The sequence below is a fragment of the Balaenoptera borealis genome (genome assembly GCF_965194805.1).
Source record: "Balaenoptera borealis genome assembly, chromosome: 12".
Taxonomy (NCBI): domain Eukaryota; kingdom Metazoa; phylum Chordata; class Mammalia; order Artiodactyla; family Balaenopteridae; genus Balaenoptera; species Balaenoptera borealis.
In genome coordinates this window covers 53,271,506-53,286,240 of record NC_138869.1, presented here as the reverse complement: position 1 = coordinate 53,286,240, position 14,735 = coordinate 53,271,506, and the positions used below count along the sequence as shown (strand labels likewise).

Sequence of the window (14,735 nt, the reverse complement as noted above, 5' to 3'; positions counted from 1 at the left end):
AGCTATATATAACAGTGTCTGGGAAGATAGAAACAGGACCTCTTCTCTTCAAGGCAGAGATACTAAAAGATACTAAACTTTTTAGGGTCCCTCTCCTAATAGGAGGTACATTAGTACGTAGGAGACATATTAATTCATTACATACAGTGGATGCTAGGTAGCACATGCCTTTCGGCTGGCATTAGGATTTAATTTTCTCTTTGAACTCTGGTTGAGAAGGACTGGGAGGGTTCTGTGCTGCCACAGTTTGATTTGGTGCTGCAAGGCAGAGGCTAAAGTGGGGCTCATGGCACTGGTGAAAGGAGGTTGAAGAAAGCGTTTCCCAGCTGATGCATAGAGCTCTCTGTGGCCCATTGTGAGAAGCTGCTGTCTCTAGGGAGGCTTCATGACCAACAACTGAACAAACCTCGCATCAGCTTAGTGACTGAGTCTGTGATAACCTGTGTTGCGATAGGGCAGGAAACCCAAACTGGGGCCCAGGGAATCAGATTGACTGGATAAGGAGGGATGAGCACAGGAGGAAGGAGAAGGAAAATACCTTCCTCAAAATGAGCCTGTAAATGAAAATGCTAAAATAAATGCTAAGAAGACAGCCAATAAAAATAGGAATTGGGATATCAATTTATTCCAGGTGAAATTAGAATAAGTAAAAGGGCAGTCTGGATAAAACTTTGAAACAAGTATTTTCAGTAGGATAAGTGAAGTAATAGTTTTCTTAAAAAGAACAGAGAATTGTGGGGAAAAAACAGGCCAAAAAATAGACTAGGTAGATATGAAAAAGAACCAATTAGAAATCCTGGAAATTAAAAAAAAATGATATAAGAATGTAAATCAGAATAAAACTCAGACTGGTCCCAGTTCAAGGGAAAATTAGGGAATTTGAAAAGAATACTGAGTAATCCCACCAAAAACACAGAGATAGAGATAGATAATTATCTAAAGAGTAAGAGACATGGAGGATAGATTGAAAGCTTTCACCACATATCTGATAGGAGTTTTAGGTAGTCGTCATGAATGTTGAGATGCATAAAACTTTAGTCAGTGTTAGTTCAACTGATGGGACCACACAGAAGAGGCGAATTAAATTCTTAGCAGATTTGGATTAGAATTTCAACAAAGTTTGAAAGAGTTGAGACAGACTTACTGAGGATTTTTGAGAACTGAATCTTGGGAGACTTTGATAGGCATAAGAAGCAAATGACAAGGACCACAAGTGGGGAGGAAGCCTCTTTAGGCTTTGAAATAGCTGTCAGTGGAAACTAATTTCGACACACTTTGCTTTTTTACTATGGCATGGAATGTAAATTGTTGTTTGGTAGCACCTTCTTTTGAAATGTTTGGTCAGCGTGTGTTTCTATACTGGTTTCTATACAGCTTTTGTGTTTTTCTCTTAAAATTCCAAATCTACTCTTAACTGTGAAATTTTAAATTATTTCCTTATGTGATATGAAAAGTGACTTCATTTCAAAAATTAACTTTGGAAGCCTAAGAAGAGTGAATTTGTATAGCATTTAACTTAAGATAACATCCACTCAAAAGATGACCTTTCTGAGTTTCCGGGAGAGTAAGATTTTCAGCAGGAGTGGAAACTTGAATAGAATGATACCCTAGAGCCAAACAGGCATCTAGTGTATTTTAGTATACTACTGACACTAAATTTTAGGGTTTTAAGATCAATTCTTGAATCCTACCCAAAGAGTACCAGTTATTAACATAACCAAAAAAGACTTAAAAAAAAAATTTGTCTCATCTGTAAGGTGGCCTCTAATGTAGGACCAGATGAAGAGTTAGTGAAGGCTCTAGTCGTTATCCAGAACTCTAGAGCACTGAGATGAAAAGTGTCAGTTTTTAAACTTTTGCAGACATTTATTTTATGACATAATTCTTTATTATATATTATATAATAACATACATTAACTGCTAAGTTAATGTTTCAAAACTTTTGTTTTTTAAAGTTTTTATTTTGAAATAATCGGATTCATGGGAGGTTAAAAAATTTCTTTTTAGGGAGGCTCTGTGTACCCTTTATCCAGTTTCTCCCAAAGGTAACATCTTATATAACTATAGTACACTATCAAAACAAGGAAATTGACATTGGTAACCTCTGTGACATCCACAGAGCTTATTCAGATTTCACCTGTTGTGTGTGTGTGTGTGTGTGTGTGTGTGTGTGTGTGTAGCTTTATGCAGTTTTATCACATATGTATGTTTGTGTAACCCCCACCATGAAAAAGTTCATTTTAATTATAATTTCTTATACATCTAGTTCATGATAACTAGTATTTTGGTGTATAGTATACAGTTTCTGAAAGAAAATTGAAGCTCAGAAGAGAATATATATCAAAAGAGCTAGTATAATAGAATTTATCCTTAAAACTTACTATAAATTTGTTTCAAAAGTTTCTTCTGTATGTATTGGAGAAAACTGTATTTGTATATAAGTAGAAATAAATGATTATTTAAAGTTTTATGTGTTTATACTCCCCATAAATTTCCATGCTGTCTTTTTGAATATATAAAAATGAGTGGCTCAATATTTGTTATACTAAGGCTTTGTGTTCTTTACCATGTATTGTTCTTACTGGTATAGGCTCTCATACTGAATTGCCAGATGTGCTGTGTGCTGTGGTGCCTGTTGCATATATCATTTGTATGCCAATAAGCAAGTTGGTTAAAGTTGAGTTTTGAGATCCAAAACAGCTCACCTCATCTCCCTTCCTGACCTTTCCCAGCAACTTACTGTTTCTATGGGTGGAGTGATGGGTGGCAGCAGTGGTGGTAGCACAAGGCCATTATAGCGTTGTGTGTGCTGTGCGGTGAGGACACGTTGCAACATGCCCTTATGATTTGTCTTTCATCCTTTGTTTTATTTTTATACCTCTGCTCATTGCACTGAATGAGACAGCTCCTAGCCGGGATGATAGCAGAGCCTGCTTTTCTCTCTGAGTATACTATCTTTGCTTTGGATTCCTCCAAGCAGCCTAAAACCCAGACTGACGGTGTGGTGAGTCCTTCCACCGCTTTCTGCATTCCCTTTGTGGGGAAGCAAAGTAATTTGATAATTCTAGAAGCAGATCTCACATTGCTTGTCACTTACCATCTCTCAAAGCATCTTCAGTGCCCTGTTGCTAACCTCGCTCTAAAAAATCAGAGAGTAAATTGCTGAATTCTGATGGCTGGTGTGTTTTTTGCTAGCTTTTTAACAGCAACAAAATAACACTGTTTTCATTAATGTAGTGAAGAATACTTTCACTTGGTCTAAACTCTTAAGTTTTCTCCCTAGGGAATGTTTGCTCATTAACTAAAAGAGGTATGCATTGCTAGGAATCTGTTGGTAGGAGGCCAAGAATATTTTGAGATGTGACTCACATTTTTAGGAAAGAAAAATGCATTGTATGTAAATCCATAATTAAACAACATTGAGTAGGCAGGTGGAGTCTACTGTAACAAGTAATTGCATCTTATTTTGGGAGAGTACCAGTTTTCTGTGTATTCAACATTTGAAAGGAAAAAGTTACCTCTTTATTTTTCAACTGACTGAATTCATACAATTTTGAATCTTGTATATATTGATAATTTCACTTGGGGAAAGTAGACTTTCTTCATAAAGTATCTAAGTTCTTAATTTAGCAAATTAAAACTTAGAGATGTTTGATTGCTTAGTAAGGATAGCTTTTGTTGTTAGAATGGACACCGACTGAACTGGGATTGAGGTTTTTTTAAACAGTGAGAATTGGTTTAATTTATTAAGTGGCTGGTAATGAAGTTAGAACATTTCTGTATTTATCAATTGCAGCCAGTAAAGACTTGGTCTGCATATGGCCAGTAGCAATCTTATATTACATTCTAAACTTGGTTTTAGAAAAGGAGGCAGCTCAGAGTTCTCATAATGCCTTAGCTTGGTTCTCAGGTATAATGGTCTCTCCTTGGTTCTGGCTACAAGTAACACCTCACTGTTTTCAGTACTGGTTTGAGAGGGAGACAGGAGTCCCAGTTAGAGATAACTTACCAACTTATTTTAAAAACATAAAAGGATATTACACTTCATGTAGTAGTAATAGAACCTTAAAAAACAACAACAAAAAAGAGCTTCTCCTAGGCCCACTTCCATTAGAACATAAAATGATTTGTATTGAGTGCCTATCCTATTGTGAAAAATGCTAATAATTTTAAAATGGAGGCTTTAGAACTATTTAAAATAATTTAAGTAGACTGAAAGTCTACGTTAATCTTATTTAAATTTTGTTTTGTTCAGATAAAAACTTATTTCTCCTCACATAAAACCATAGCATAACCTATAGTAGAATAAAAATTTAGTGAGCGTCTAATTCATTATTTTATTTCACCAACTGCTGACTTTTCCTTAATTCAGTTTTTTGAAAAATGCATCTCTTTACCCCAAATTCTAAAAGTTGCTGTATCCTTAGTGCTCGGTAGTCAAAAGTAGTTGTTGAAAGATTGAACAAAACTTAATTGAAGGGAATTCCCTGGTTGTCCAGTGGTTAGGGCTCAGCGCTTTCACTGCTCTGGGCCCGGGGTTCGGTCCCTGGTCGGGGAACTAAGATCACGTGAGCCACGCAGTGCGGCTGAAAATTAAAAACAAACAAAAAACAAAAAAACAACACACATACACAAAACACCATAATTGAAGACAAACCTGGCAGGGAACCTGTGTGTGCTTTTAAGTTAAATGCACTTTAGAAATGTTTTCCTGTTATCTAAGAATTGCCTCCAGGAGAAAGTGTTGGTGACTGAGTAGTGACATGTGTTGAGCTAGTTCTTTAGGCTTCTTTCTTGGGGGAGGCCTTCAGAAGTCTCCTTACACTGAAGGAAGTAACTGTATAAAGATTTAACAAGCAATTACTGAGCCTCTACTACAGTCAGGCAAAATGTAGGGTTCCTGCCCTCTGAGCGTTTATAGTTTAGTATGGAGACAAAGATGTCAGAATACACTTAACAATGCAAAGGAATTAAGTCTTCGTAGAACAAAATACAGGCATAGGAAATGTGTTAGCCCCTCAGGCCAGCCATATGAAGCTTCACAAAATAAGGGGCATTTGAAAGTTGAAAGACAAATAAGAATTTGCTGGGCAGAAATGGAGAAGGCATTACAGGTAGTGATAAAATCTCTAATTTTGTTTCTAGAGATTCCTAACTTAGATTTACATGGTAACAGAGGCCAATACTTTCCTTAGCTGTCTTGCATTTATTTAGATATATAGTATAACAAGTAAATTGAAATATAGATGCAGAGATGAAAAGTTTTTAAATGTTATGCTGTTTGTTTGGTAGGGTGATATTTCAGACAATTGTAGAATAGCTTTTTTTGTATGGACCACAATCATGTGTCAAGTAATTTACTTAGAATATGGACTCTCTTGCCGCTCTTCTTCCTGACCTAAATATTTTATGGAGCCCTTTCATTTGCTTTCTCCATAATTTAACAGTAACTTACTTTTCGGTATACTGCCTGGCAGAGAGACTTGCTGATTTCTCTGAAGTATGTTTTTTATTTTATAGTGTGTAGTGTAGGATATTTTTAGGGCTGGAAAGCATTAATTATGATGCTACACAAATAATATGCCATGTATACGACTTCTAATTCTTTGAAATGGCAGACAGCAGGAAGATAAAAGTTAATTCCTATGTTTCCCCAACCGTTCTCCCCTATGTAACTTTAAGGAAGTGTCTTGGACTGATAAAATTTGATAACTCTTTTTATGTCAGAGGGAGAAGGTATTTAAACTTTTATGAGGAAAAAATTCAAATGTATTGCAAGAGTGAAAATAGTAATGAGTCACATAAGATTTCTTCCCCCTTCCCCAGTATCCATTATCCAGTGTCAACAATTAATAAGTCATGGCCATCTTATTACCATCCCCTCATACCTCCCTAACCACACCACTCCCACCCTCCCCACACATGCAGATACCCTCTGCCCATTCCCGTGGGATTATTTGAAGCAAATTTCAGATATCTTATCTAAATATTTTGGTATATATTTCTAAAAGATAAAGACTAAAAGTATATAACCACAATACATTTATCACACCTAAAATTATTTCCTAGTATCAAATACCTAATGAGAGTTCAAAAATTTGAGAACACTTTTGCAAAGCTGAGTGCCTTCTCCACTTGTATTTAAGAATAAGAAGAGTCATATATTTGACCCTTTCTTGGTTAGCCCTAGAGTTGTAGGGGAAATGTATTTTCAAGTTACTGAAACATAGTGGCTAGTATTTGGTTGAATGCTTTTGTTTAAAACATGGAAGTTATTTTATCATGAGCTGCTTCTATAGCTTTAATTTTAGACACTTAGTATATTATGAATGCAACGTAGAATTTTGAATCTCGAAGAATATCATCCATTATGGAACTCACGCCGGTATGATGTAATCAGTAGAATGTTGTGTAACTTGGAGCATTTGTCATACCAACAAAACAAAACAAAAAGCTTTCATATGTGGAAGAAATTATTTTTAATTATAAGTTTTTCTGAAAATTGTCATAACAATTTCATTTAGACTGCTGGCTTCAAATGAATGAGGCATTTCCATTTCTTGTTACCAAGATATTTTTCAGAGCTTAGCCCAAATAACTTTAAATATTATTTTACTGTAAGGAACAATTGACGTTACTTTTTCTGGATAGTTTTCTACTTGAATGAGTTTTGCTAATTGAATCCCTGATGTTAACTTCATATTGAGGGAAAAAACTGGGGAGATTGGAATGGGGAGAGGTATGTGATTAGCTTGAAATAAATTTGGCTGCATACTAATCTTTGCTATTTAGTTACAGATATTATAGCAAAATGAATTTTCTAAAATACTTACCATACTAGTTTTGCCTTGCATGAAAAATTCTAATAAGTGAACAATTACTAATTTTGTTTAACAGATAAATGTATCTAATAGGTTTTGGTACTTGACCTTTCTTTGTTCTTAACAGTTTTAAACTTTTAGTTTTCTGATCCTTTCTTTACAATGTTTCTTTCTTTTTCTTAGAATGCATCTATCCAAGCCATGAAATCTCCCGACAGTGTTAATGGAAGTGAACCCACAACTCCTCAGGTCTGTTATTAATGTTATTTAAAAGAAAGAGCAAGTCATTTCAGGATGTCAGTCAATCTGTATTATTAGCATTTGACTTTACATTGAAACAGTGATGTCTGAACATTGATACAATGTCTATGGTAAATCCAGGTTTGTTGGTGGTTTCTTGGAAAAAGTTTAAAATGAAAGCAATACAGGTATATATATACCAGTCATGTAAGATTCCATTATTACTCATTTAAAAAACTAATGGCACTGAAGAGAAAACTTCGGGAAAAAAGACTCTGATTTTATAGTAAAAGATTATGGAGTAAGTCATATTGAAAGACATGTTGAGTTACATATTCTAGAAGGGAGATGTGAAGAAAATGGGATTTCTTTTAAAGTTTGTTCTAATGCAGAGTATCTTACTACCAGAGAATTTAGTTTATCTTTGATTTTAAAAAGTTATTTGGAGAGTGGGGCTCATGTAACATTCTTTTGACTCCTTCCAAAAAAGAAAGAAAGAATTTTTTTAATTCATTAAAAAAAATCTTAATGATAGCAGTGTCTGAGATGAACATTTATTTTCTTTGGCTTTAGTGATTATTATTATCATTAACCTGGCTGTTCTCAACAGTCTCTGTGTAGAGCAATAACATTTCTGATTCTGTGAACCTGGAGCAGGAACACAGGCAATTTCTGAACTAACTCATGTAGATTAAACATTCTAAAGTATTGTCTAGCTTTCCATACTCCATGCACAGGTTACCTGTGAGCTGAGAGTCTCATTCTTTTCAGGGAGGCCGGTCAGGTTCTGGGCATAGTCCACGACGTCCCTGGGCCTTGAGCAGCATCCCCTAAGTCCTCTACAAATAAATCATTTTCTATTAGTGCCTTGAGGTAGGGGTAAAATATTGGGAGGCATCAATTTAAATGGTACTGGACAGATCCAGTGATCTTGAAGGAATATTAATTAGATAACCAGCTTTATGATCAAATTCAGGAGAGATTTAAGTTTAATTAAGGTGAAGAATGAACATGGGTGACATTCAGGAAGTTAATTGTGTTTATTGAGTTTACTGTGTGTCATTGTTAAGCATTTTATGTATATGATCTCATTTAATTCTCATAACAAGGAGACACCTTCACTCAGAGTCTGTTTACTTTTATACAAATTTCTGACAAGTTGGTTGTTGGTTGTTGTTAGCAAATTAGGAATGGTGGGTATCCCCAAAGCGGGTAGAATGCTTACTGTGGTTGGGCAGCAGGAAATCAGAGTTGATACCAAGGGAGAAGAGATGGTGAAAAGCAAGCCCAAGAGTTTATAAAGTGTAGCGGCCCGTGACCCCCTTACTACTGGGTAGAACATCCTCTGTAAACCAATAGATTTTGGCACACAGTGTAATGATTGTGGTGGGGGTGTCATTAAAAAGAGTTACTCACTGTCCTTATTTAAGAAGGCAGAAAAGTGCAGTATACCTATCTCAGAAAAATTTCTGTTAAATAGTTAACTCTTAAATTGTTTAATGCAGTACACAAAATTCAGCTAATCAAAATGATTCTTCATTCATTTCCAAAGGAATGCAGGTAGTTGACATTTTACCTCAAACAGACTCATAAAACTCAGATATTTGAAAATAGTGTATGCCACCATGTAATAGAGAAAAATATATTTTGCAAAACAGGTATGTATGAGCACTCATCCTTATCTGAGAAGCTGTGAAATAGTTTTATTGGATCATAGTTTTAGTGTTTTAGCAGTTTAGGATGAATCTAGGATCTAGTATTACCCTCTTATTGTGTAGATGAGCTATCAGGCATGAAACTTTAAATTATTTGCCCAAACACCAGTGGCTAGTTATTGATAGTGGGGTTATCATAGATAGACAAAAACATCAGTCTACCCCGCTATAATTTTTTGCCATGTATTGCCTCATTAAGTTTATATGCTGTTAAAACAAAATGAGAACAAACTAGTGGTTGCAGGAGCTGAGGAGGGTGGGGAGGATGGCGAAATAGGTGAAGGGAATTGAGAGGCACAAACTTCCAGCTATAAAATAAATAAGTTACAGGGATGTAATGTACAGCACAGGGAATATAGTCAGTAATATTGTAATAACTTTGGTGTGTAATCTATAAAAATATCGAATTACTCTGTTTTATGCCTGAAATGAACATAACATTGTAAGTCAACTATACTTCAGCAAAAACAATAAAAAATAACAACTGAATTTTGTTAAATTGAATAGAGCAAATCATAGGGATTTAAATGACCATTCTCATATGCTATTATTTTTTTTAACTATAGGAAAAAGTCTGGTTTTGAAAATCATTTATGATTTTTTTTTAAAAGCAAGTCAACCTCTGTCAATTTTTAAAAATTTTTTAAATTTTATGTATTTATTTTAATTTTGGCTGCTTCAGGTCTTAGTTGTGGCACGCAGGCTTCTCTCTAGTTGTGGCGTGTGGGTTTTTTCTCTCTCTAGTTGTGGCACGTGGGCTCCAGAGCGCGTGGGCTCTGTAGTTTGCGGCACATGGGCTGTCTCCTTGAGGCACACGAGCTCGGTAGCTGTGGCACGCGAGCTTAGTTGCCCCGCAGCATGTGGGATCTTAGTTCCCCGACCAGGGATCCAACCTGCATCTCCTGCATTGGGAGGCGGATTCTTTACCGCTGGACCCCCAGGGAAGTCCCTATGAATTTTTTAAAAAAGAGAAATTATAGTAGTATAATTAAATTTTGAAATTTCTGTTGCCGTTTTTTGAATACTGCTTTTAACTTTAATTTTATTTTCAACAGTTTGTTATGAAAAATTTCAATCATACAGAAAAGTTGAAAGAACTTTATAAAGTGAACATCTGTATACCTACCACCTAGATTCTATCATTGATATTTTACTTTTCTTTTTTTTTTTGGCTGCGCTGCACGGCACGTGGAACTTCCCTGACCAGGGATTGAACCCATGCCCCCTGCAGTGGAAGCACAGTCTTAACCACTGGACCACCAGGGAAGTCCTGTACTTTTTTTTTTTAAATCACAAATCTGTCCATATATTCATTCCTCTATTCGTCCCTCAATCCATTTTATTTTTTTGATGCCTTTCAGAGTAAGTCACAGGCCACAGTACTAATGTTTTAGTATGTATATCATTATCTAGAGTTCAGTGTTTGTAATTTCTAGTTTGAAGTGAATTTTATATAAAATGAAATATACAAACCTCAAATGTACATTGACTGATTTGTACATCGACACATACATTTGACAAATGTATGTGCCAAACCCATGCACAGGTTATAGAAGATTATCAACACACCAGAAAGTTCCCTTATGGTCCTCCCTCTCAGAGGCAACCTGTTGTAATTTTTTCCACCATACAACACATTAGTTTTGCTTATTTTAGAACTTTATATAAGTGACCTTATAAGTATGTGTTCTTTTGTGGAAGACTTCTTTCACTCAGCATTATGTTTTTGAAATTTCATCCATGTTGTGGTTATCAGTAGTTTGTTCCTTTCTATTGCTGTGTAGGATTCGTTTGAATGAATATTCTGCAGTTATTTACCTATTGATGGACACCTGGGCTGTTTCCAGTTTTCTGCTATTACAAATAAAACTATCATAAACGTTATTGTAGAAATCTTGTGGATGTATGTTTTCATTTTTTCCTTCTTGAGTGTTATTGATTATGTATTAATGCTTTTTGATGATTTCTAGAATAAGATATGCTATATATAAAAAGTGATACATATCATTTTGATCAAGCATTGAGTATTTAAAGATGTCCCATTAGATCATCGTTATCATATTGCCAGGTTAAGGTTCAGCTGAACAAATGTGTACTAACTACCTACTTTGTGGAAAGCACTGAGGCAAGACTACAGAGTTAGAGAATTTGAATTCTGTTCTAAAAGCATAAAGTCTGGGGTGAGGGTGTGTGTGGCAGATATAATGATAGGAAAATGTATTTAGTGCTTCCTGCATATGAGGCACTATTTTAAATGCTTTTACTCATTTAATCCTCATAACAACCTACTAGAGTAGTGTTGTTTTATAGATGAGGAAATTGAAACAAAGAGGTCCTAAAGCTAGTAAATGGTAAAGCTGGAATTCAAATCATGGAGTTTTGGTCAGAGTCTGAGTCTTAACCACTGTGCTGTATTGTCTCTGTAGTTGTTCTAAGGCATAAACAATTCAGTTAGTTGTTACATCAGCAAGTAAGTAACTAATGGTGAGTCAGAATGCAGTATGTGCTCCAGTAGTGGTCCTGGTAAAGTGCTTAGGCCATTAAGAAGGGTTGTTTCTGATGGGTGAGATCTGAGGTTTCCTGGAAGAGCAGAAACTTGAGCTCACTTTTGAAGGATGTCTGAGTTTCCATGCACAGGGAAAGTTTGGGTGATAGTACAGAGGCACACAAGGATGCATTTGTTCAGGGAACAGGAAGTTACCTGTTAGAACTCAAGTTTTTGTTATATGAAGGGGTGGTTTTACGGAGAAATGGGTCTTGGGAAGTGGGAACCTTGAGTATAAGCTAAGGATTTTGAACTTTATATTTAGTGGGAGTTCAGTTTAGGAATTGGAATGAAATGATCTGAATTATGTTTTAGGAAGACAATCCTGGTGACCATGTGGCAGGGGCAGATGGGTAGGTAAGAGATTTGAGGCAAGAGAACAGAAGGCTGCTACAGATATCCAGCTGGTAGAGGATAAAGGTCTGAACAACAACACTGTTGGGGAAATAAAAAGGAGGAATGCAAACAAGGTAAAGTGGGGGAGACAGAAAGGAGCTAAAAGTAACTCTGTGTTCATTTATTTTCGTTTATACATTTCTCCTTCTCTAACCCCCATCAGCTTTTTAAAAAATGAGTTATAAATCAGTGAATGTTTTTGGTACCAGAAACCTGACAATAGTTGGAGTCAATGGGAGTTTAGTTTTTCACATAGCAGAAGGGCTAGAGACAGGCAGTCATTAAGGACCCTTCTCCGTTTGGCTTCTTGTCCCCCCCTCCTTTACCTTCTCATCCTCCCCACTGCCTTTCACCCTCACAGTTACAAGTTTGGCCTCCAGGAATTGCATCTCCATTGTTGACAGGACAAAAGGCATATTCCTTTTTATCAGGAAAATAATATCTCTCCTAGAAGGTTCCATCCATTTTATTTTTGGCCACACCATGCAGCTTGTGGGATCTTAGTTCCCCGACCAGGGATTGAACCCGGGCCCCAACACTGAAAGCACGGAGTCCTAACCCCTGGACCGCCAGGGAATTCCCAAAGGTTCCATCCTTTAGATTCCCACTTATAGTGTACATTATTGGCTGAACTTAGGCACATGGCCCACTCCTTGCTGAAACAGAGTGTGGAAAAAGCTAATTAAAAAAAATCCTTTAATTGAAATGTAATATATCACAATGTAATAATGTATACAGAAAAGTATCATGTATTCCTTATACAGTTTACTGAATTTTCACAAACCAAACACAACTTTGTAACCAGCACCCAAAATCAAGAAACAGAAATTACCAGCACCCCAGAAGCCCTTGTGCTCCCCTCTGCTCTCTGCTCTCACCTCCCCCCACCAGGGGTAACCACTATCCTGACTTCTAACTCTATAGATTAATTTTGCCTGTTTCTGACTTTATGTAAATGGAATCAAAAGTGGTTATTCTTTTGTGTCTGGCTTCTTTTGCTTAATACTCTGTTAGTGTTAGTGAGATTCATCTATATTCTTGCTTGTGGCTGTAAATCTTTAATTCTCATTGCTGTCTAGTATTCCGTTAGTGAGCGGATGACAGTTGACTTATCCCATCTGTTATTGATAGACATCAGCAGTGGTTTCAGGTTTGGCGCTATTTTAAACAGTGCCGCTATAAACTTTCTAGCGTATATCTTTTGTTGAACATGTTTATACACTTCTATTGTGTATATACTTAGTAGTGAAATTGCTGGTCTGGAGAGTACGTGTGTGTTTAGTTTTAGTAAATACTGGTAGTTTTCTGAAATGGAGTGCTCCACATCCTCACCAATACTTGGAATTTTCCATAGTTTTAATTTTAGCTATCCTGGTAGATATGTGGTAGTATCTCATTATGGTTTTTATTTGTATTTGAGAAGGTGAATGTTTTAACCTGGCTGTATTGTCACCTTGCACGAAACTGGCATCTGGTGGAAAGGAGGAAGGGAGGATTGGATATCAGGTGATAGATAGTATTGATTGTTCAGCTCAAACCAGTCATGATGCTAAGAGCTTCACATGTATTAATGTAGTACTCCTCACAAGCGCCCTACGAGGTGAGTGCTGTTGTTTCCCCCAATTAACTTACGAAGAAACAGAGGCACAGAGGGACTATGTAACTTGCCCAAGGTCATATTGCCGGTAAACCGTGGTAGGAAGACTTGAGCCCAAGAAGCCTGGCTGCAGAGCCTGTGCTCTTAGCTGCTGCATCTTATAGCCAGAAGAGTCTGCCACATAAACTTGCGTATAACATTCTTATTTGTATTTGTCTTTTGTTTTGTTTTAGTCTTCATTCTCTAATAATAATGATAATTGTTAATGTTTATTGAGTATTTGCTGCATTGTAAGCAATTTGCATGTACATATTAACTCATTCAGTCCTTGTGGCATCCATATGAGGTGGGTGGTATTATTATTACCATCATTATTATTTTTATCACCCCCACTTTAGAGAGGGGGAAACAAGACTAGTGAGGTTGAGTAACTTGGTCGGTGTCATGGACATCGTGGTGGAGCTGGGATTTAAACTTAGGCAGCCTTACTCAGCAGCCCACAGGCTGAATCACAACACTCAAACTCCCAAGCAGAGTAGATGTGACAGTTACTCAGTTTATGAGCTTCTGCAAATACATGTCTTTGAAATTGTTCATTACCTCCTGGCTCACCCTAAAATAACTGTTTCTAGTGTTATTCAAACTTACCTCACTTGTTTCTCCTAAGGCAATTTACAAGGAGATTGTCTGTAAGAGCTGAAAAGCACTTTTTTCATGGGTCAGAAGTGGATGGTAATGGAATAGCGGTAAAGTGGTTCTTCAAGTTTTTGAGCATGAGGGTCCCTCCTCTCCCTTAAGACTTTCTCTACCCCATCCCAGTATAAAGGTAAAACTTGCACATTATGAAAGAAAAATTTTGGAAAGTACAGGAAAATAGAAAAATGAAAATAAAAATCACCTAAAGTCTTACCACCCAGACCCACTCACTGTTAACTTTTGGTGTTTGTTCTTTAACAACTTGATTCTAAGGGTGTTTGTGTAAACATGCATACAAATTCAAAAGTATATGTAACTACGTGAAATCAAAATGGGTTCACAGTGCATGTGTTATTTTATAACCTGAGTTTTCCCATTAATAGTATGTCTTGAACCTCGTTACATACATTGTGGTTTATATAATGTATCCTCTAGTGGTGAACATTTGGGTTGTTAACCACTTTTTACTGTTATGAACGTCCTGTGATAAATCTGTGCGTATGCAGGGGGTGGGCCCCTCTTACTCCCACCTTGCCAAATACTATTATTAAATCTCTAAAATCTATGAGTAAAATATTCCTGGTCTGATTTTTTTTTTTCTTGTATATTAAAGAGAATCTTTTTGTTTTCCTGTAATCTTTGCCTATACATGACCTCAGTCTCCCCTGAGCATTTCATTCCTGGCATCTTTGAGATCTTGCAGTGACCCTATTGCACTAATGAGA

General features: G+C 36.4%; 1 protein-coding gene across 6 annotated transcripts in view; it reads left to right on the top strand.

The window, feature by feature from the left end:
* The window catches only part of GOLGA4 (golgin A4), a 113,713-nt gene that overhangs the window by 23,529 nt on the left and 75,449 nt on the right, over positions 1–14,735 (top strand). For 5 of the 6 annotated variants that reach the window (XR_014232867.1, XR_014232868.1, XM_082348283.1 and 2 more), the window contains exons 3-4: positions 2,906–3,004; positions 7,005–7,070. Coding sequence is in view for 3 of the 6 variants with exons in the window: in XM_082348283.1 (XP_082204409.1) it covers positions 2,906–3,004; positions 7,005–7,070 (165 nt within the window). In the remaining 3 variants the exon portion in view is untranslated. The remainder of the gene's footprint in view (positions 1–2,905; positions 3,005–7,004; positions 7,071–14,735) is intronic. The other variant, XR_014232866.1, reaches the window with a different exon arrangement.